Source organism: Esox lucius, chromosome 11, assembly GCF_011004845.1.
Source record: "Esox lucius isolate fEsoLuc1 chromosome 11, fEsoLuc1.pri, whole genome shotgun sequence".
Classification (NCBI taxonomy): Eukaryota; Metazoa; Chordata; class Actinopteri; order Esociformes; family Esocidae; genus Esox; species Esox lucius.
This window is the reverse complement of record NC_047579.1, coordinates 2,983,375-3,003,762: the sequence shown is the minus strand read 5'-3', so window position 1 is coordinate 3,003,762 and position 20,388 is coordinate 2,983,375. Positions and strand designations below refer to the sequence as shown.

Below are 20,388 nucleotides of genomic sequence, written 5' to 3'. Positions count from 1 at the left end.
AATGTGCTGATCTGTGCCCTTCATCAAAATCACTCTCTTTGAAACCTGGAATTTCATGGTTACCTGAAGCATGGTAATGATTCAACATATAGATTATGCACATATAAGCACATACACCAAAAATGGGAGGTTTAACAAACAGCCCACACAGAAGTGTTATAAATTGATATATATTTCAAAAACATATATTTTTAATGTGTCTACTTTACATACCCTTGAATGTTTGGCCTTGTTGTAGACACACAAAGTGATACACACAGGTAAAAACGGCAATTAATGGTGAATTTCCCACACCTGTGGCTTTTTAAATTGCAATTAGTGTCTGTGTGTAAACTGTTAATGAGTTTGTTAGCTCTCACGTGGATGCACTGAACAGGCTAGATACTGAGCCATGGGGAGCAGAAAAGGACTGTCAAAAGACCTGCATAACATGGTAATGTAACTTTATAAAGATGGAAAAGGATATAAAAAGATATCCAAAGCCTTGCAAATGCCAGTCAGTACTGTTCAATCACTTATTAAGAAGTGGAAAATTCAGGAAGGTCAGGTAGACCAAGAAAGATTTCAGCCAAAACTACCAGAAGAATTGTTCAGGATACAAAGAAAAACCCACAGGTAACATCAGAAGAAATACAGGCTTCTCTGGAAAAATATGGTATGGTTGTTTCAAGGAGCAGAATACGATGATACCTAAACAAAAACTTGCTGCACGGTCGAGTTGCCAGAAAGCCTTTACTGCGCCAGTTCCACAAAAAAGCCTGGTTACAATATGTCTGACAACACCTTGACATGCCTCACAGCTTCTGGCACACTGTAATTTGGAGTGAGACCAAAATAGAGCTTCATGGTCACAATCATAAGTGTTATGTTTGGAGAGGGGTCAACAAGGCCTATAGTGAACAGAATATCATCACCAATGTGAAGCATGGTGGTGGCTCATTGATGTTTTGGGGGTGTGTGAGCGCTAAAGGCATGGGGAATCTTGTGAAAATTGAAGGCAAGATGAATGTAGCATGTTATCAGAAAATACTGGCTGACAATTTGCATTTTTCTGCACGAAAGCTGCACTTGGGACCCCCTTGTACTTTCCACCACGTCAGTGACCCTAAGCACAAGGCCAAGTTGACCCTCCAGTGTTTACAGCAGAAAAAGGTGAAGGTTCTGGAGTGGCCATCACAGTCTCCTCACCTTAATATCATCAAGCCACTCTGGGGAGATCTCAAACGTGCAGTTCATGCAAGAAGACCAAAGACTTTGCATGACCTGGTGGCATTTTGCCAAGACGAATGGGCAGCTATACCACCTGCAAAGATTCATGGCCTCCTAGACAACTATTACAAAAGACTGCATGCTGTCTTTGATCCTGAAGGGGGCAATACACAGTATTAAGAACTAAGGGTATGCAGACTTTTGAACAGGGGTCAGTTCTTTTCTTTGTTCCCATGTTTTGTTTTAGGCCGATGCTATTTACACCCAGGTGTCCATAGCCAACAATGCTATTTGCTATTAGCCCATGTATCTATTTACACCCATGTGTATATAATGGCATACAATTTGTACCCATGTGTCCATTGCCAACTACCCGAGTGCAAACTAATCACACCCCAAAACTATTTGCATCAACCTACATTTACTTTGACTGTTACATGGTAAACACCCTATGATTTATTACTACAGCCCAGCTATTTCCCAGCTATTCCAATCAGAGAAAAATACAAAAATATCTCATACCAAGCTTGAGTTACTGCAACCAAAGTATCCATAGCAACGTGATTTTAGCAATACATCGCAAAAATCTGCCATTTAACCCGCTTTCCAAATTAAAGTAATAAAGTAATTCATATATTCCTCGACTTGTTATCTATTTAAATATTACAGAAAATATCTCTACCCAAAGTTAATGCTGAATAGTTATTTTTTTTAATTCAAATTACCCTTTGAGGTACTACCTGCACTGTTTTTGCTATTGAGCTGGTCCAATTGCAATAGGATAGTGATGACCACTTTAGTAGCCCATTTACATGGAAAAAAGGACGTTGTATTTTTCCCAAAACACTCTCGGTTTTTCGATACATCGTTTGTCTATAGTTGACGTAAATAAGGTATGTGCTTAAACAAGGAGACTGCCTTATGCACTGGTGTTGAAATCAACTCCCCACTAGAACCCCGGGAAGATATCCGCTAAGACATGCCGTTTTGGCCTGTTCACGTGAAAACATTTTAGCCTATTCACATAGAATAAAGGACGTTGTATTTTTCCAAAATCTCCTCCCGGTTTTTCCATAGTGTTGAAGTCTAACACTTCCCCGAGTTGGTTTGTTGGAAAGGAGAATAAAACACCAGGAGTCAGGTCAATTACCGTATTATATGTCCATTTATTACAGAAGCTTCTGGAGACACGTGTCGCCGCACAATGTCTAAGGATCAACATTCAACAGATCATTTTATACTTCTACTACGCCCAAAAGATAGAGTCGTTAAATTCACAAAACAAGTGTGCTATTGGTCCAGTTCCAGTTCTATTCCTTATAAGGATAAACGCAAACATCTTCTTGTCCCCTCCTGGTTTCTGTCTGGCCTGTCAGACAATGTGTGTGTGTCTCTAACCTGTGTCCTGTTTCTCAAAAGACAGACATACTAAATCTTTCTCTCCCCGGCAACCGCTTGAACAGGGTTTCCTATTCTCCTACTTGCTCCTTCAGTTTCAGCTCATATTACAAACAATTAATATTTTGTTTCATTGGTTACAACAGCTTATAACAGTTCACTAACTCATACAATCACTACATCTACAATAGCTTATTCGTGGACATTTGCATAAACTATAAGTCTGGACCTTTACACTAGTGTTTGAATTAGTTTCTTTTTGTAACCTCTTCTCTAGGCGAAAATTTTATTTTTTTCCCCAAAAACTCCTCTCTGTGTTAGGCCTTGTGGATCTTTAGTTTATCAGTTCATCTGGTTGCCTTTGATATCGTGACAGCCCTAACATATTATATTTCTGTGTGGGAGGCATTAAGACATACCTCTATCGGTTGGCCTACGCTTCCCTTTAATCAGATTATACTGTAAATTATTATATAATAATATGTATTATAATTTTAGTTTACTGTATTATCATTATAGTTTAATTTATAAATTCTGTATATACAGCTCCGGAAAATTTAAGAGACCACTGCACCATTTTATTTCCTTTAAAAAAAACGGGAAAAGTTTTGAGTGAGGAACAGAAGCGTTCAATTTGCAGTGGCCTCTAAATTTTTAACTTTCTGTTCCTCACTCCAAACCTTCCTTTTTGATTTTTTTGTAAAGGAAAGAAAATGGTGCAGTGCTCTCTTAATAAAAAAAAAATAAAAAACGTTTTTATTTATTTAATATTATTTTCTCTCTTTTTTTTTCATGCCTTTTGACATTTTTCTTCCATTATGAAAAGCGATTTACAAATGAAATGTATTATTATTATTATTAGATGAAGAAAGTATATTGGTGTGTTTAAGGGCAGGAGTGCAATCAGGTTCAATAATGACTACCTTTTTTTTGCAGGCCAGATCGCTAGCAGATGATGAAATACAAGGTAAGCTTTATCTTCTTGAAGTGTTGAGTTTATCTTAACTACAGTATGTGACTCTGAACTTTATCAACTTCGATTCTGAAGGCAATTTTATTTTAATTTATATTCTACATAAAATACTGTTATACTAATCCTATTATTTGTATATTCAACCCTGACTCAAATTACTACACTACCCTTTTAAGTAATCTTTTTACCTACTTGTGTTTTTAAAGACACTGCTTTCTCCTGTTGTATGTTGTATTAACTCACCTGTTGCTAAAAATACTATGCTGAATAGAGTTACTGCTGTTCTGTGAAAGGAGTAGGACACAACGTTGTACAAGATCTTCCATTTCTTGGCAATTTCTAGCATGGAATAACCTTCATTTCTCAGAACAAGAATAGATTGTTGAGTTTCAGAAGATAGTTTTTTGTTTCTGGCCATTTTGAGCCTGTAATCGAACCCACAATTGTTGATTCTTCAGATACTCAACAAGTCTAAAGGACAGTTTTATTGCTTCTTTAATCAGCACAAATGTTTTCAGCTGTGCTAACGTTATTGCAGAAGGTAGTGTAAATGGAAACAAGTCCTACATGAAATGCATGCAACTTTTGCACCGATAAATAGGCACTCCATGTCCGAATATTTTTGTATTTCTTATATAACCTTATATATCCTTATATGTATACAATGGAATCAATCTAAGACCAAGGTCTAAGACCAAGGTGTCTCGAGGAAAGAAGCACATGCATAGGAAACACAAACATTAAGAGCAGCATTCAAACATTAAGAGAAAGATTTCACCAGGTAATTCATCAGATATTTGAATATCTGACTTATAAGCACCAATGCTCACTTAAGTTTACTTTGGAAGGCATTTCATCAGTGTGGGGCACAGTAGTTGAAAGCAGTTTTGCCTACTGCAACTTTGAGTAAGCCTGTTGTATCTCTACTAACAGCAAGTCTTGGGATGTGTATGAGAATTTTTCAAATGCATTTTTGAGGTAAGATAGGCTTTACATACAAACATCAACTTGTCTGGCCCTTCTAGCAGTCAGAGTGTCTCAGCTAATCAAAGTTTATAAGAGACAATGTATAATAAACTGTGACAACTGCGACCTCTGCTGGTTCACCTCGCCCTGCAGCGGGCGGGCCCCAGCGGTCGACGTCACCTGCTTTCTGACGCCACCGTCTTCATCATACATTTCACCTGTGTCTCGTTTGTGCACCTGTTCCTCATCATCGCTGTTTCCCCCGGTATATATGTTCCCTCTGCTCCCCCTGTCTTTGTGTGTAATTGTCTCTACTAAATGGAAGAGCTGTTCAACGCTTTGTTATACCTGTACTGATTTCTCTCGCTGAGAAACATTAAACCTTCATTCCATCACGCCTTCTCCGGTTCCTCCTTGCTCCTCTCAACCCCCGAAGCCGTGACAGAATTACACACCAAATATACAACAGCAAGGATATGGAGCCCACGGGAGCCACAGGCGAGGTCGGTGTTGCGGAGGCGGTCCAGGTACATTCAACGATGCTGGCCAGCCTAGGCGCTGCAATGGACAATGTCTTAAAAGCGGTGCAGCGCCTAGAGCTGAGCCAGCAGACCCCCGCAGCACCGGCCGTTTCTCCGCCTGCCCCTGCCGTGCCGCCGAGCATGGGGGCACTGCATCTCCCCTTACCCAGGGATTTCGACGGGGCGGCGGACCGCTGCCAGGGATTCCTTCTACAGCTGGACATCGCGCTCCAGGCGATGCACCCTGCGCCGACCGAGGCACAGAAGATCACCTCGCTCGTCTCCTGCCTGTCCGGAAAAGCCCTGGAGTGGGCCACCGCCGTCTGGAACACCGAGCAGCCCACCCAGGGCAGCTACGCCGAGTTCACCCGCCGCTTCCGAGCCGTGTTCGACCATCCACACGAAGGAAGAGAGGCGGGTGAACGGCTGTTCCACCTACGGCAGGGGACGAGGTCGGCGCAGGAGTTCGCACTGGAGTTCCGGACCCTGGCAGCGGGATCAGGGTGGAACGAACGGGCTCAAATCGACCATTACCGTTGCAGCCTTCGCGAGGACGTCCGGAGGGAGCTGGCTTGTCGAGACGTGTCCCTCTCCTTCGATCAGCTGGTTGACATGTCCATCCGTCTCGACAACCTGCTGGCTGCCCGAGGACGTCCCGGAAGAGGCCCGTCCGTTCCACCCTGCCAACCTGACACCGCCGTCCCCATGGAATTGGGGACGGCTGCACTGCCGGGCAGACGTCGGGGAGGGCAGGTGCGGAGTGCCTCCAAGGGGCGACGAGGCCGTACTACTGCACCACACCGCACCTCCCTCCCTGAGTCGAGAGGCGACAGGCATGGCACTTCCGCGTCACCCCAGGTAGCACATGCACATTCGCCACTAACCTCTTCCCTCTCTATGTGCACTGTTCCTGTTAGGTTCCCCGGCTTTCCGCTGATTTCCCGGTGTAAGGCGCTGGTAGACTCAGGCGCAGCTGGGAATTTCATGGATAGGTCTTTTGCCCTGCGGTCACGCATACCCCTCCAGGTCCTCGCCACCCCCCTGCCCGTGAGAGCTTTAGACAGCCGGCCACTAGGGTCAGGTCTGGTCACGAGTTGCACTGTTCCCCTCCTCCTGATTACCGACAGCCGACACAGCGAAACCATTTCATTTCACATCATCGACTCACCCACGTTCCCAGTCGTTTTAGGTTTCCCCTGGTTGTCCCTACACGACCCCTTCATCTCCTGGTCTAGTCGACGTCTGTCGGGGTGGTCGCGGAAGTGCCAGGGTAGGTGTTTGGGTGTTTCCGTTGGCTCGACCTCGGTGGAAAGTCCAGACAGTGCGCCCGCCGTGCCCATTCCCCCCGAATACAGGGACTTGGCTACGGTTTTCTCCAAAGCCAAGGCTGCTGTGTTGCCACCACACCGGCTGGGGGATTGTGCGATAGACCTCGTTGATGGAGCCGCACTCCCGAAGGGTCACGTGTATCCACTGTCCCGCACCGAAACGGAGACTATGAACGCCTACGTTACGGAAGCGTTGGAACAGGGCTACATCAGGCCCTCCAAGTCACAGGTCTCCTCGAGTTTCTTTTTTGTGAAAAAGAAGGACGGTGGTTTGCGCCCGTGCATCGATTACCGGGCGCTGAACAAGATCACCATTCCGTTCCGCTACCCTCTCCCTTTGATCTCTGCGGAGGTGGAGAGGATGCACGGGGCCCGCTTTTTCACTAAATTAGACCTCAGGAGTGCCTATAACCTGGTGCGTATCCGGGAAGGAGACGAGTGGAAAACCGCTTTTAGTACCACGTCTGGCCATTACGAGTATTTAGTGATGCCGTACGGGTTGATGAATGCTCCTTCAGTCTTCCAGTCATTCGTCAACGACGTATTCCGGGACTTGTTGTGCGAAGGAGTGGTAGTGTATATTGATGACATCTTGATATTCACTGCCACCCGCGCCAAACATGTCTCGTTAGTGCGCAGAGTGCTGGCTCGACTGCTGGAGCATGACCTGTACGTGAAAGCCGAGAAGTGTCTGTTTTTCCAGTCGTCTGTGTCCTTCCTGGGATATCGCTTTTCCAGCACAGGTGTGGCTATGGAGGAGCCTCACATTGACGCCGTGCGTAATTGGCCGACCCCAACCACGGTTAAGGACGTGCAACGTTTCTTGGGCTTCTCTAATTACTATAGGAGGTTTATCCGGGGCTTTAGCCAGGTCGCGGCTCCGATCACCTCCCTTCTGAAGGGGGGGGCGACCCGGTTGCGGTGGACCGTGGACGCGGAGCGGGCGTTTGTGGAACTGAAACACCGTTTCACCACCGCTCCGGTCCTGGCCCATCCCGACCCGTCGCTCCAGTTCATCGTGGAGGTGGACGCGTCCGATTGTGGGCTCGGTGCCATCCTCTCCCAACGGACGGGGTGTCGTAACACGCTCCGTCCCTGTGCCTTCTTCTCCCAGAAGCTCAGTGCGGCGGAGCGGAACTACGACATTGGTGATCGTGAGCTGCTGGCCGTGGTTCGAGCTCTGTCGGCGTGGAGGCACTGGTTAGAGGGGGCTAAACACCCTTTCCTCGTCTGGACTGACCACCGGAACCTGGAGTACATGCGGGCAGCGAGGAGGCTGACCCCTCGCCAGGCAAGGTGGGCTATGTTCTTCACCCGGTTTGTGTTTACTCTCACCTACAGGCCGGGGAGTAAGAACGTCGGGGCTGACGCGCTGTCCCGCCAGCATGACACGGGGGAGAGGCCAGTGGATGATGCTCCCGTGCTCCCGGAGTCATGCATCGTGGCACCGGTGGTATGGGAACTGGACGCGGACATCGCCGGAGCGCAGCGCGACGAGCCCTCTCCGCCCACATGCCCTGAGGGCCGTACGTATGTGCCGGCGTCTGTCCGCGACCGCCTCATCTACTGGGCGCATACATCTCCCTCCTCCGGTCATCCTGGCATCGGGCCAACAGTGCGCGCCCTGGCCGGTAAGTACTGGTGGCCCACTTTAGCCAAGGACGTGAGGGTATACGTCTCTTCCTGCTCGGTGTGTGCCCAGAGTAAGGCACCCCGGCACCTACCTGTGGGCAAGTTGCACCCCTTGCCCATTCCACAACGGCCATGGTCCCACATTTCTGTTGATTTCTTGACGGATCTCCCCCCTTCCCAGGGCCATACCACCATCCTGGTCGTTGTGGATCGGTTCTCGAAGTCCTGCCGCCTCTTGCCTCTGCCCGGCCTTCCTACTGCCCTACAGACCGCGGAGGCCCTGTTCACACACGTCTTCCGGCACTATGGGGTGCCCGAGGACATCGTGTCTGACCGGGGTCCCCAATTCACGTCTAGGGTGTGGAAGGCATTTATGCAGCACCTGGGGATCTCGGTCAGCCTGACCTCGGGCTACCATCCCCAGTCCAACGGGCAGGTGGAACGGGTCAATCAAGAAGTGGGTAGGTTCCTCCGGTCCTACTGCCAGGACCGGCCGGGGGAGTGGGCAGAGTTTCTGCCGTGGGCAGAATACGCACTGAATTCTCTGCACCACTCCTCCACGGGCGTGACGCCGTTCCAGTGCGTCCTGGGCTACCAGCCGGTCCTGGCGCCGTGGACGCCGAGCCAGACCGGTACCCCTGCGGTGGACGACTGGTTCCGGCGGGCAGCGGGCACATGGGAGGCAGTACAATCCCGCCTCCGGCTCGCTGTCCGCCGTCAAAAGACCTATGCAGACCGCCACCGCGGGGAGGCCCCGGTGTATCGGCCGGGCGACCGGGTCTGGCTCTCGTCCAGGGACCTGCCCCTCCGCCTGCCCTGCCGGAAGCTGGCCCCGCGGTTTGTGGGGCCTTTTGAAGTCCTGAGGAGAGTCAACGAGGTAACATATCGGTTACGCCTTCCCCCCGACTACCGTATTAACCCCTCGTTTCATGTGTCTCTCCTCAGGCCGGTGGTGGATGGTCCCCTCCAGGGGTGTGAGGTGCGGGAGGTGCCCCCTCCCCCTCTGGACATCGAGGGGGCCCCGGCGTACTCTGTCCGCTCCATCATCGACTCGAGGCGCCGGGCGGGGGGCCTCCAGTACCTCGTGGAGTGGGAGGGGTACGGCCCGGAGGAGCGGAGCTGGGTTCCGGTGAAGGACGTCCTGGCTCCCGTCCTTGTCCGCGACTTCCATCAGCGTCGGCCGGACCGCCCTGCTCCGCGCCCCCCGGGTCGGCCCCGAGGCCGGTGTCGTCGCGCGGCTGGGGCCGCGCGTCAGGGGGGGGGTACTGTGACAACTGCGACCTCTGCTGGTTCACCTCGCCCTGCAGCGGGCGGGCCCCAGCGGTCGACGTCACCTGCTTTCTGACGCCACCGTCTTCATCATACATTTCACCTGTGTCTCGTTTGTGCACCTGTTCCTCATCATCGCTGTTTCCCCCGGTATATATGTTCCCTCTGCTCCCCCTGTCTTTGTGTGTAATTGTCTCTACTAAATGGAAGAGCTGTTCAACGCTTTGTTATACCTGTACTGATTTCTCTCGCTGAGAAACATTAAACCTTCATTCCATCACGCCTTCTCCGGTTCCTCCTTGCTCCTCTCAACCCCCGAAGCCGTGACATAAACTAATCAGCAGTAATAAGTGCACTGCAGTAGTTTACAAACAGCTGGCGGCAGGGCCTTTTCTCATAGAGCTCCTCTACTGTGGAATGATCTGCCAATTAAGGTTAGAAATGCAAACTCAGTGCAAACTTTCAAGTGTCTACTAAAAACTCATCTCTACAGCACGGTTTATAATTAGGTGTAGCCTGGCCCGGGGGCGTGAAGGTGACCAGAAGGCTTGATACTGTCCACCCTTGCTGTCTTGCCAGGTGGGCTCTCGTCGCCACTGGGATGCCCTCCCTCCAATGCCTTTCGGGGGAAGAGTCACTGGCTTGTTGTTGTCTCTCTGTTGCGCACTTGTGCAATTGGGCTGTACGCTGCTGGCAATAATACTGGCAATAAAATTCAATTGAGGGGGCTTAGCCCCCTCTTGCCCCTTCATGGCGCAGGGCCTGCACTGCCCTATTGTAGGTACCAGAGACGTCAGAACTTAGATAGCCAAAACATGTATTATAACCAAAATACATTTTAAACATTTGCGTCATTCAAGATAACTAGAATCAAAAACTGATCCAACCCCTGGTTCACATCTGAAATATAACAGTAAATAAAAGCATCTACAATCAGATTTTATCAGTAAAAGACACAGAATTCAAAATGATCTGCTGTGGAAATACGGTTGAGGCACTTTTCTTCAGGATATTCTTTGTTTTCCAGATTATTCTTTTCTTTTATGTTTTATACAAAGTCAAAGTCTTAACATTTTACCATTCTGTAATTTTTGTTGTTTTGTCATCCTTTTGCCCATGCCATGTTTCTTTTATGAATATCATAAAAAAAAATCTGAATGAAAGATAAAAATTTCTTGTTAGTTTAAATTCCAATTGGTCACTTGTAGTTATTTTACACCACAGTAGATTTGCAAACCTGTAAAAACAGCTTCATATACGTAGACAGGGATTTGTACAAAGAGACCAATGCCATCAGAGAATACCGTTGACATGAAAGGGTGCACATGGTCTGCAACAATACTCAGGTAGGTGGTACATAAATGGCAGGACCCAAGGTTTCTCAACAGAACATTGCCCAATCATCCCACTGCCTCCGCCGGCTTGCCTTTATCCCATAGTGCATCCTGGTGTCATGTGTTCTCCAGGCAAATGACGCACCTGGCCATCCACGTCATGTAAAAGAAAATGTGATTCATCAGACCAGGCCACCTTCTTCCATTGCTCCATTTTCCAGTTCTTATGCTAACGTGCCCATTATAGGCACATACTAACAAACTGTGATCCACTGTGTGTTCTGACAACTTTCTATCAGTACCAGCATTCACTTTTTCATCAATTTGAGCTACAGTAGCTCGTCTGGTGCATCGGATCACACGGCCAGCCTTCGCTCCCCACGTGCATCAATGAGACTTGGCCACCCATGATCATGTCGCCGTTTCACTGCTTTTTCTACCTTGGACCACTTTTGATAGGTACTGACTACTGCAGACTGGGAACACCCGGCTGCAGTTTTTGAGATGCTCTGACCCAGTCATCTAGCCATCACAATTTGGCCCTTGTCAAAGTCTCTCAGATTATGCTGCCCATTTTTCCTGCTTCTAACACATCAACTTTGAGGACAGAATGACTTGCTGCCTAATATATCCCACCCACTGACAGGTGCCATGATAACAAGATTATCAGTGTTATTCACTTCACCTGTCAGTGGTCATAATGTTATGGCTGATAGGTGTATGTTTAAGCAGTGAAAACTTAGTTTTGTACTGAAAACGTCTGTGAACTAGTAAATAAAGCTCACAAATTCATGGGTTTAAAACACTGTGGGCTGGTTTTTGTCTGCTCAGTGCTCTGTACAAAGTTTGCTTTTTATTTACGTTCATTATAGGTCATGGAAATTCAGCTTTTTAGTCAGTGAAAGTCAGACAAAACTCAGGGAATTTGACAATTGACCCATGGTGTAAGGACCATGGTGATGACTGAGTATGTCAAAGCTTTATCCAACCACAGGACAGCATCCATCCAGATCTGAAAAAACAGTTATTGTATAAATAGGGGGGAAAAAAGGTCAATATTGGCTATTACGGAGACCAGTGATGCTTTGTGCCAAACTAGTGGGTTGTTTTTCAGATTGTTTGAGATTGGCTGGAACTATAGATGTGCTGGGAGCAGTAACCTGACACAGGAGGACATGCCCTAAAGTTATATAGTTATATGTCCTCCATTCCCTCAAGTTATATAGTGTGTTTCTCTCTGCACTTTCATATGTCTAGGACCAAAACAAATTCAGCAAGAAATAAAATGTTCAGTCTTAACATATGTTAGTGTAGCTACTACAAGAGACAATATACTGTAGATTTACTGGTTTGGATTCTGGACTAGAGATTACATGGTGGGTGGATTTTTGCAGGGGTTGTCAAAAGCCTCTGGAACCCCCAGTTATTCCATGTTTTTGATCTAATTAGAGTGGAACATTTATTAACATAGCCAAAAAAAGAAATTGACAATCACAAATGTGCTGTTAAAAATGTCTAGGCCTTAAATTGTAAATTGGGTAGATTGGGTTGTTCAGGACTTTAACCAACATTTTCCTCAAGCAGCTTGCTGTCATACATCTTCCAATCACCTCTCCCTCTGCAAATGTTTACATTTTGGTCAGTTAGCAGGTGCTCTGAGCCAGGGAGGCCAACAGGAGCAATAAAGGTGAGGAAGCTTATTCAAGGGTATTCTAAGAACTTTCAGCTGGGGAATTTGAAAAGGCAACATTTTGGTTACCAGCCCAACACTAAATGAAAGGCTACTGCTCAGTTACCCTTTGTGACTGGAAGATGTTAGCAGCGAACTTGTTTCATAGGTAGATGCATCCATAGTTTCCACCACCCCAGAGATATGAACTCCTTTTAGACCCAGTGGTAGACTCTGTGGTAGTCTGCAGAATCTGAGCTCTGAATAAACAGACTGATATTGCCGCTGATGGGATGGACAGGAACAGTTAAAAGATATAGACTAATTCATGCACATGAATAGAAGAGTTTCTCATTAGCCAAGCAGATCATTATTTAACCTGTTATTTTATCCTGCATGTTGACTGAGAACATTCTAATTTAGAACAAAGACCTGGATGAATAGTCAACATTGATTAGGTACTAATGTTGTTATGAGGCCCATATTTGATATTTTGCCATGACATGGTTTAAAACCAATACTGATACCATCAGTACCATGGTATCAGTTCAACATCCCACCCAAAAGACAACACAATGTTCAGGACACAGAACAAAATCTCCCAAATAGGGACCTTGAGAGGCAAGCCAGCAATGGGATACAGATTCTTATGATTCTCACAAGTATTCATGTAATCACTACCTGCTCTGCTGGACATTATTGCCTGTCACACCTCCAACAGTGCCTGTAGACCACCTACAGGCTGATCAACAGTTAGTGGGCACCGGTTCTTCACGCTTCTTATCCTGGTCCATCTGTCTCCTAGTGGTGTACATAGAAAACAGTAATCTGTAAACTAGTCAGTATTCAAGCAATTGGCTAACCAAGAATCATGGCAAATTAGTCAATAAATGTTATTGGTGGCAATTTATTATTACTAATTTAGTAGGAATGCAACTTAGCAAACATGAGGTTACTGTACTATTATTAGGCAAAAACTATTTCTAACTCAACACACACAAGTAGAGGATCACAAGACCGTAGCTAGCTACTGTATCTAACATTTTGCCTTCACTCGTGTCCACACAGGCTTGTCATGTTAATTTTGTTTACTTACAACAAACATTAAAGTATTGATACATTAATAAACATGAATTAACATTGATAAAATATCTAGCAAAATATGTGACGATTACAGACTTTTTTGTCAAGTGAAAAGGTGAGAGAATCATGGAAACCCCTCATCTTTTACTGCACAAGGGGTTGTGGTTTATATTTCCCCAATGTTTTTTTCCATCCTGAACAAATCCTAAGGCATAATTTGTTTTGGCTGTGGCAAGGATCGAAAACCGGTTCGCCATTCGGTACATCTCTAACCACTACGCTATTTAACAGCGGTAGTCAGTCAGTCACTCAGTAAGAGACATTCACTCTTCTTGGCTGGCTCCACTTACGCTGTCTGGCAAAAGAAAATCACAAATAAATCCTGCTCCATAGGTTCATCAAGTAATAGTTAATTCATGTTTATTAATGTATTAATACATTTATTAGCGTATGGTTATTGTAAAGTGTTAAAGAATTAAACAAGGGACTTGATCTGTTCTTGAACCTTATCATTATATATGTAACAGAGGTAAAAACACCAGTAAAATACTGTAATGCAAGTTCAGATGATGGGATTGCAGTAATGCTATCCACGTCACTTCGCTGAAGGTGTTGTAAAAAGCTTGCTGACTAAAATTCCAAAACAGTTTTTGTGAGAAAAGAATTCTGATAATGGAATTCTGACATAAACAGGACAGAAATCTTGTGGAAACTTGCTATATATTTATTGGGAGCATTTGTGAAAATATTAAATCAATATTATCAATCATATAATCAGTGTAAATTTGTAAGGCTTTTTTGTAGATTTTGCCATGTTGGTTTAATGATTAGCTTGGTTAGGTTTAGTTCAACATATCATTTCTTGAAACTACCTGCTTGCTGTGAATCCCAGTCTAAGTTAAAATCCCCCAGGATAATCACTTCAGTTTATATAAATGTTACTAATATTTTAGTTAGCTGTGTCAGTAGACCATTTTGGCAGATGGTGGACTATATATACCAATAATTGTAATATCGATATTTGTTACTAGTTGGATGTTAATGACTAGTAATTGTAATTGCTTATGAATAGAGATCATATTAGCGAGATTGAGCGTTGAGTGTTTTTTTGTGAAAATGGCTACACTCTTGTCTTTAAATGAATGAAAACAAGGTTACTGTGTGATTATTTGTCAGTTGCATAGTGCTTTCCATTGGACATATTCTAACAATGGACTGTGGGGAAATTGGGATGCACGTGAGCATGGGGTTGTGGTACAGGACATGTTGTGTCAGCAACAGTAACGGTGCATTTGGGAAGTTATGCCATTCAGAGTCTTTTTACTGACGTATAAACCAGAAAGAATACACAACAGTTACCAATGTTAATACCACTTTCTATAAGCACATGATATGAGGCGTTAAAATCCTATTGATACACTGGATCGTTGCAATATCATGGGCCTTAGAACAGCTCTTTTCTGTGGTATATTGGCCATATACCACACCCACTCATGTCTCATGGCTTACTTATAGCAATGTTCTTATGCCTTTCGGGGGAAGAGTCACTGGCTTGTTGTTGACTCTCTGTTGCGCACTTATGCAATTGGGCTGTACGCCACTAGCAATACTCGGCCCTCATTCAGGGGGGTTGCGGTTGGTGGGTGTCCCTTTGGTTGATGCCTGGCAATGTGGTTGGATTGATTTCCTGCCTGTTGGGCCCTGTCCGGGGCCTCCCCCGGGTAGGGCCACAGTGTCACCGGACCCCCCCGTCTCAGTTCCAAGGTGTTACGCTGCTATATTATTGTGCTGGGGGATATGAGGGATGTACTACTAACTTTTCTCAGTTTCCTCCAGTTTTACATTTTAGAAGGAGATGATAGGTTTCTTCCTAAAATTCGACCTTAGGGAGTTTTTCCTAGCCACTGAAATTCAACACTACTGTTGTTTGCTCCTTGGGGTTTAAGGCCGGGTGTCTCTGTAAAGCACTTTGTGACAACTGCTGTTGTAAAAAGGGCTTTATAAATAAATTTGATGATTGATTAAATAAATTTGACTGATTAAATTTGATTATATCATTATAACTGAAGATTTACCTTTCCGATGTTTGATGACAGCCTTTGGACTCCACGTTTACCAAGGTGAACGCCGTCTTCCACAAGGTACTTTAAAGGTCTCTTCCAAAAATATTCCAAATTGTCCACAAAGGACATACTCATGAGATCCTATTGGGGTGTGAGGCAACAGGCCAATGAACATTCCATGGAAGAAAGGCTTCCTGATGCAGAGACTCCCATCAGCCCAGCGCAATGAGCTACCATCGGTATGGAGGAAAGTGAGAATGTAGGAGGATACGGCATTCCTAATAATTTTAATACGTTCGCTATCTGTTTCCTTAGCATAGCAACTTCTTCCCTGCAGACTTCTGTGATTAAACACTTGACTTACTGAAAGTATGGTTTTCGACTTTATTCCCTTAATAAAATATGCGCAGTTCATTCAGAGATTTTATCGCTTGTAGCATGCAGTATCCACCATTAGATACCAAATTACGCCGCAATTGTATAAATACTGTTGGAGATTAATGCAAAAAAATCAGAGACACAAAGACCTCACAGACTTAAAAATAGCTGCCTATTATCAAAGATTTCAGAAACACATCGAAAGGCACAGTGAATGTCTGATATAGTGTGCCAGCGAGTGATCTAGTTGCTCTAAGTAATAGGCTACAATACTATAAGTCTCTCAGAATAACTGTCTGCTGAATAACTAGAATGTAAATGCTTAGTCTGATCATGGAGTCATTGTAAAGTAAACTGATGAGCCAAAACATTATGACCACCTGCCTAATATATTGTTGGTCCTCTGCATGCTACCAAAACAGTGCCCCACCTGCCAAGACATGGACTCCTGAACGTGTTCTGTGGTATTTGGCACCAAGCCTTTAGCAGAATCTTCAAGTCCTGTAAATTGCGAGGAGCTGCAGTGGATCAGACTTGTTGGTCCAGCACATACCAGAGAATGGGGAATTTGGAGGCCAGGGTAACTCCTTGAACTGTTCTTCATGTTCCTCAAACAATTCCCGAACAATGTGTGCAGTATGGCAGGGCACATTATCCTACTGAAAGGGGCCACCGTTGCCATGAAGGGGTGTACCTGGTCTGCAAACAATGTTTAGGTAGGTGGCGTGTGTCAAATTGATGTCCACATGAATGCCTGGACCCAGGGTTTCCCTTCAGAACATTGCCCAGAGCATCACACTGCTTCCACCGGCTTGTCATCATGGGGTCATCATGGGGTCATGGTGGGCATTCTGATCGGTCTGTGTCTACACAGCAGGGTGTGATGCATTGTGTGTTGTGACACATTCCTCCCGTAACCGTGTCACAGTAGACCTTCTGCTGGTTCATACCAGATGGATAGCCTTAGTTGCACTTGCGTATAGATAAGCCTTGGGTGGGCAACACCCTGGTATGTAGTTTGTCCCTTGTCTGACCCTTGTCGGTAGGTACTCAGTGCTGACTGGAAGCACTTCACCCCAACATTCTGTTTCAGAGATGCTCTGACCCAGTTATCTGGCCATAACAATTTTGGCCTTGTAAAAGTCGCTCTGATCTTTTCTCCTGCCCATTTCTCCTGCATACAACACGTTGACTATGAGAAACTGATTATATTGTAAGCAAGTCACAGTTGTGATGTCATAAATGGCCAAACATTTTTATACCTTTGGAACTGCCTGAAATTCCAGGCAAAATACCAGGTTAGACTGGAAGATTATATTATCACTATTATTATTAGCCATTTCCTATTAGCCATTGTATATATGTATATATGTATGTATGTATGTATGTATACATATGCTTTTGATGATGCTCGCCATAGGTGTTAGAATATCATCTGACACACCAGGTACTGATGATTATACAGTCCCATATATATATATATATTTGTGGTGGGTGTGTCCCAATTGCCATTATATGGCCCAGACTGTCCAAATTGACACAAATTGACACATATATATATTATGTCTAAATATGGGTTTGTACACTTGCTTGAAAGATCTGACCAAGATCCCAGTCGATCGAAACGTTGTCTCCATGTATTGAATGAATATACATGGTGGGGCAAGAGTGTGCTTGTATTTTCTTTTAATTGCAAAAAAGATTTGATCACCCACATTTATGTTTGACTTGAACCCTCAATCATTGTATCAACATGCTCACATTTAGTAACATTGTCATCTATATTCATAGCCACACTAAATCTCTTTGGCTCCTTTCCCTGATGCAGAGTTGCGTGAGGCCTTTACGGAGTTTGATAAGGACAAGGATGGACTGATCACCTGTAAAGATCTGGGGAACCTGATGAGGACAATGGGATACATGCCCACAGAGATGGAGCTTATTGAACTCAGCCAGAACATAAACATGAAATGTGAGTTACTTTGTCTGGTGTTGGTCTTTCTGTTTTTCTGTGTCCGTCCACTAGTATCTATCTTTTTGTCACCCAACAACATCTAATGTATCTGGAACTGTGAGAGACGGAATCTAAAACAAAAATCCAGAAAATCGTATTGTATGATTTTTTAATAATTAATTTGCATTTTATTGCATGACATAAGTATTTGATCACCTACTTACCAGTAAGAATTCCAGCTCTCACAGACCTGTTAGTTTTTCTTTAAGAAGCCCTCCTGTTCTCCACACATTACCTGCATTAACAGCACCTGTTTGAACTCGTTACCTGTACAAAGGACACCTGTCCACACACTCAATCATACAGACTCCAACCTCTCCACAATGGCCAAGACCAGAGAGCTGTGTAAGGACATCAGGGATAAAATTATTAGCGCAGTTATTAGAAAATGGAAGTAGTTCAAGATGACGGTCAATCTCCCTCGGTCTTGGGCTCCATGCAAGATCTCACCTCGTGTGGCATCAATGATCATGAGGAAGGTGAGGGATCAGCCCAGAACTACACGGCAGGACCTGGTCAATGACCTGAACAGAGCTGGGACCACAGTCTCAAAGAAAACCATTAGTAACACACTACGCCATCATGGATTAAAATCCTGCAGCGCACGCAAGACCCCTGCTTAAGCCAGCGCATGTCCAGGCCTATCTGAAGTTTGACAATGACCATCTGGATGATCCAGAGGAGGAATGGGAGAAGGTTGTGTTGTCTGATGAGACAAAAATAGAGCTTTTTGGTCTAAACTCCACTCGCTGTGTTTGAAGGAAGAAGAAGGATGAGTACCACCCCAAGAACACTATCCCAACCATGAAGCATGGAGGTGGAAACATCATTCTTTGGGGATGCTTTTCTACAAAGGGGACAGGACGACTGCACCGTATTAAGGGGAGGATAGATGGGGCCATGTATCGTGAGATCTTGGCCAACAACCTCCTTCCCTCAGTAAGAGTATTGAAGATGGGTCGTGGCTGGGTTTTCCAGCATGACAAGAACCCGAAACACACAGCCAGGGCAACTAAGGAGTGGCTCCGTAAGAAGCGGCTCCGTAAGAAGCATCTCAAGGTCCTGGAGTGGCCTAGCCAGTCTCCAGACCTGAACCATATAGAAAATCTTTGGAGGGAGCTGAAAGTCCGTATTGCCCAGCGACAGCCCTGAAACCTGAAGGATCTGGAGAAGGTCTGTATGGAGTAGTGGGCCAAAATCCCTGCTGCAGTGTGTGCAAACCTGGTCAAGAACTACAGGAAACGTATGATCTCTGTAATTGCAAACAAAGGTTTCTGTACCAAATATTAAGTTCTGCTTTTCTGATGTATCAAATACTTATTTCATGCAATAAAATGCTAATTAATTACTTAAAATCATAGAATGTGATTTTCAGGATTTTTGTTTTAGATTCCGTCACTCACAGTTGAAGAGTACCTATGATAAAATGTACAGACTTCTACATGCTTTGTAAGTGGGAAAACCTGCAACCCCACTGTAAGAGGTTCTATATCCAGCAGAACTGGATTGATTTTGTTAACCCCAGTGCTTTTCCTATTGTTGATAACCATTAAATGACTTATTTTTTAGTGAATTGATGTAGTGAAAGTCCTTGGCAATTTACCAGAATGTGTTCCTGCATAAATACACTATTATAATTTATTCCTTTATTAATAATTTTTCATTCAGATTAAGTATGCATTGGAGTTCTCTTATACAGGTTGCCTGCAGTAATAATATGACGGCTAAAGCCAATAATGCCCCTTTTATCCATGACAGTTCCCGACTGTAACATCTGTTGTGACAGCAAAGTATGTTCTTCAAGGTTTTTATAGTTTTTGACAATTTAGTCAAATTCCTATTGTAATCTAATTGGTCTTTACATAGTTATCTCATTTAGCCCTTCTAACAAGTTGTATACACATAGCTTTCTTAAATGCTTCAAAATCTGCTGGTCAGAACTCATGCCAATTCATAGCTCATGCCACATTTCTTTAATAAATAGCATCAGAAATGTTAGTAGTGAGCGAAGCGTTCAATCTCTTGTTTCTTGATCTAGATTATTTTTTTCTGGAGCATGCTTGTCAGCAATTGAAGTGAAAACACTATAGAAATATTCTAGAGTTTGCTCGGCTTCTACAGGAGAAATGCAGTCAAGGTCACTTTGGGGAAGGTCTTTTAACAAAGCTTGTTCACTGAACAAGTGATTTTCTAAAGCATGTAACAGGGAACTAACATCTAGTTTCAAGTTTATTTGTCAAATGTACCGATTAACACAGTGTGATCCGGCACATAAAATTCTTGTAACCTGGCACCCGACATCTATGTAGTAAGAATAAAAAAATGTATATATGTAAGCAAAATGTATAGCAAAAAAAGAAAAAGATAGCAATAATACACATAACATATATACAGAATATACAGAACAAAGTAAACAAGAATCAAGTTAGGTGGTCTACGATTGGGAAGATGCACAATATGGGTAGAAGTATCAAATAATATAGATACATGAGTGTAATATGCTTATGAATGGCACATGAGGGGAACATTCTGGTGTAAATTAATAGTACCT

General features: G+C 44.5%; 1 protein-coding gene across 3 annotated transcripts in view; it reads left to right on the top strand.

Moving 5' to 3' along the window:
- Nucleotides 1-20,388, top strand: part of cabp5b (calcium binding protein 5b) — a 38,363-nt gene that overhangs the window by 7,402 nt on the left and 10,573 nt on the right. For all 3 annotated transcript variants that reach the window (XM_010901006.4, XM_034295048.1, XM_034295047.1), the window contains 2 exons: nt 3,544-3,574; nt 17,652-17,795. In XM_010901006.4, the coding sequence (XP_010899308.1) occupies nt 3,544-3,574; nt 17,652-17,795 (175 nt within the window). The remainder of the gene's footprint in view (nt 1-3,543; nt 3,575-17,651; nt 17,796-20,388) is intronic.